The sequence below is a fragment of the Alosa sapidissima genome, chromosome 2 (genome assembly GCF_018492685.1).
Source record: "Alosa sapidissima isolate fAloSap1 chromosome 2, fAloSap1.pri, whole genome shotgun sequence".
Taxonomy (NCBI): Eukaryota; Metazoa; Chordata; class Actinopteri; order Clupeiformes; family Clupeidae; genus Alosa; species Alosa sapidissima.
The window spans coordinates 41698073-41700572 of record NC_055958.1 but is presented as its reverse complement, the minus strand read 5'-3'; the positions used below and the strand labels follow the sequence as shown (position 1 = coordinate 41700572).

The following is a 2500-nucleotide window of genomic DNA, read 5'->3' as shown; positions in this document are numbered from 1 at the left end:
TGAGGAATCAACCCCCATCAACCCAGCAAAATGGTAACATTAAAAAAAAAAAATAATAATATATATATATATATATATATATATATATATATATATATATATATATATATATATATATATATATATATTTCTCATTTTGGTTCCACGTTACATTTCCCATCTTGGTCCGCTGGTTATTTTAATTCATATGTTGGTTTGTTTATGATTCCAATGTTTGTGTGTGGCTGGTTTGTTTATGATTCCTATGATATCATTATTAAAGGTGCTCTAAGCGATGCCATGCGTTTTTTAGGCTCAAACATTTTGTCACTTACTGCAAACATCACCTAACCAACCGCTAGCTTTCTGTGTCCTGAATACACTGTAAAAAAAGATGCGATCTAGCCCAGGCTCCAAAAACGGCAACAGCAAGGAGTCAGGCCTCTCAGAGCTGTGGATTGGATTTGGATCAGGGAAGGCATATAAAGATATTGCAATCCGCCACATCTCAGAAATGCTGGGACCTCAAAAATGGCACTGCCCCTCTTCCACCCGTTGACAGGATCAGCAATGTGCCCAATTTTCATGAATTGCATCCTAGCTACTAGTGGGGCCCACACTTAGAGCACTACTGGGCCACACACACACACACACACACCAGTGGTGGAATGTAACGAAGTACAAATACTTCGTTACTGTACTTAAGTAAATTTTCCACGTATTTGTACTTTACTTAAGTAGAATTTATAGTGCATACTTTTGACTTTTACTTCGTTACATTTTACAGCAATTGTCTGTACTTTTACTCCGCTACATTTCTACAACACCATCGTTCCTTTTTACGATACATTTTATGATCAGTTTTTTTTTTCTCTCTCTGACAAACACATTTGTTTTACCAGGGGGCGGGGGTTGCTACCAAAGATTCTGGAGCGCTACGTGCCCAGCTTCTAAATCTTTAAAACATAAGCTTCTAGTCTAGACCAGGCAAAGCGTGAGCTTGTAGCCATCTGCATTCGGTAGGCTATATTCACCAGACCCATGGCTACACTGGACATGCAACTGTGTTCTGTGCCTTTCTCTGTCTGTTATCTGCAGCGTTCTTAATTGTGTGTGATTAAATAAAGATGCATAGCCTACAATTGGGGGGTAGTAACGTGAGCGCTCATTCAATGTCTATGCGTCTGCGCAAGTGAAACTGAACCTAATCATAACACCTTTCTCAGCAACTTTTCTGTTCAATCAGTATAATTGGCATTACGATCCACCCGACGTTTCCCTTGTCTACCCCGTTAAACTTCAGGCTCTCGTGTTTTGCTGAATGATATTACTCAGCAGATCACCCTAGTAGATAACCAGAATTAGTCTCTAGAATTGTAGGTCAGAATGTAAACTGGGCCACAGATGGTAAGCACAATTGCATTAGCTTAAATCTAGTCGAGTATAACCTAAAACTAGCTTAATTAAAATGCCACAGCCCATACTAATATTTCTTTTAGAATATAGATATTAAGAGAATAAATCATTATGCAAATACTTTTACTTTTAATACTTAAAGTAAATTTAAAAGCAGGTACTTTTTACTTTTACTTAAGTAGGGTTGTCATTGTGGTATTTTTACTTTTACTAAAGTAAATATTTCTCTGTGTATTTGTACTTTTACTTAAGTACTGAGATTCAGTACTTCCTCCACCACTGACACAGACACACACACAGACACACAGACACACTCACTCACTCACACACTCACACACACACACACACTCACACACACACTCACACACACACACACACACACACACACACACACACACACACACACACACACAGTACCAGTGTTTTGGGGAGTGGTTTGCGGTGGGGCAGTAACAGGCCACTGTAGAGAAGAGCAGCACAGAAGAAGAGCGCCACCATCAGGCTGAGAGCAGTCAGTACACACACCATCACCAACACTGCAGAGGAGGAGGAGAGAGAGAGGAGGAGGAGGAGAGAGAGAGAGAGGAGGAGAGGAGAGAGAGAGGAGGAGGAGAGAGAGAGAGGAGGAGGAGAGGAGAGGAAAGAGGAGGAGAGGAGGAGAGAGAGGAGGAGGAGAGGAGAGGAAAGAGGAGGAGAGGAGGGAGAGAGAGGAGGAGAGGATGAGGAGGAGAGGAGAGGAAAGAGAGAAGGAGAGGAGAGAGAGGAGAGAAGAAGAGCCTTCGTTTGGTATGTGTTTCTGTGTCTGTATGTGTTTGTGTATGTATGTGTGTGTGTGTGTGTGTGTGTGTGTGTCTGTGTGTGTGTTTGTGCTTGTGTTTGTGTGTGTGTGTGTGTGTGTGTGTACCTGTGTTTACAGATGAAGGGCTGGTGTGTGTGTATGTGTGTGTGTGTGTGTGTGTGTGTACCTGTGTTTACAGATGAAGGGCTGGTGTGTGTGTATGTGTGTGTGTGTGTGTGGGTGTGGGTGTGTACCTGTATTTACAGATGTAGGGCTGGTGTGTGTGAGTGTGTGTGTGTGTGTGTGTGTACCTGTGTTTACAGATGT

General features: G+C 41.9%; 1 protein-coding gene across 2 annotated transcripts in view; it reads right to left on the bottom strand.

Moving 5' to 3' along the window:
• The window catches only part of crfb1 (cytokine receptor family member b1), an 8631-nt gene that overhangs the window by 790 nt on the left and 5341 nt on the right, over nt 1–2500 (bottom strand). For both annotated transcript variants that reach the window (XM_042066817.1, XM_042066818.1), the window contains exon 6: nt 1813–1931. In XM_042066817.1, coding sequence (XP_041922751.1) covers nt 1813–1931 — 119 coding nt within the window. The remainder of the gene's footprint in view (nt 1–1812; nt 1932–2500) is intronic.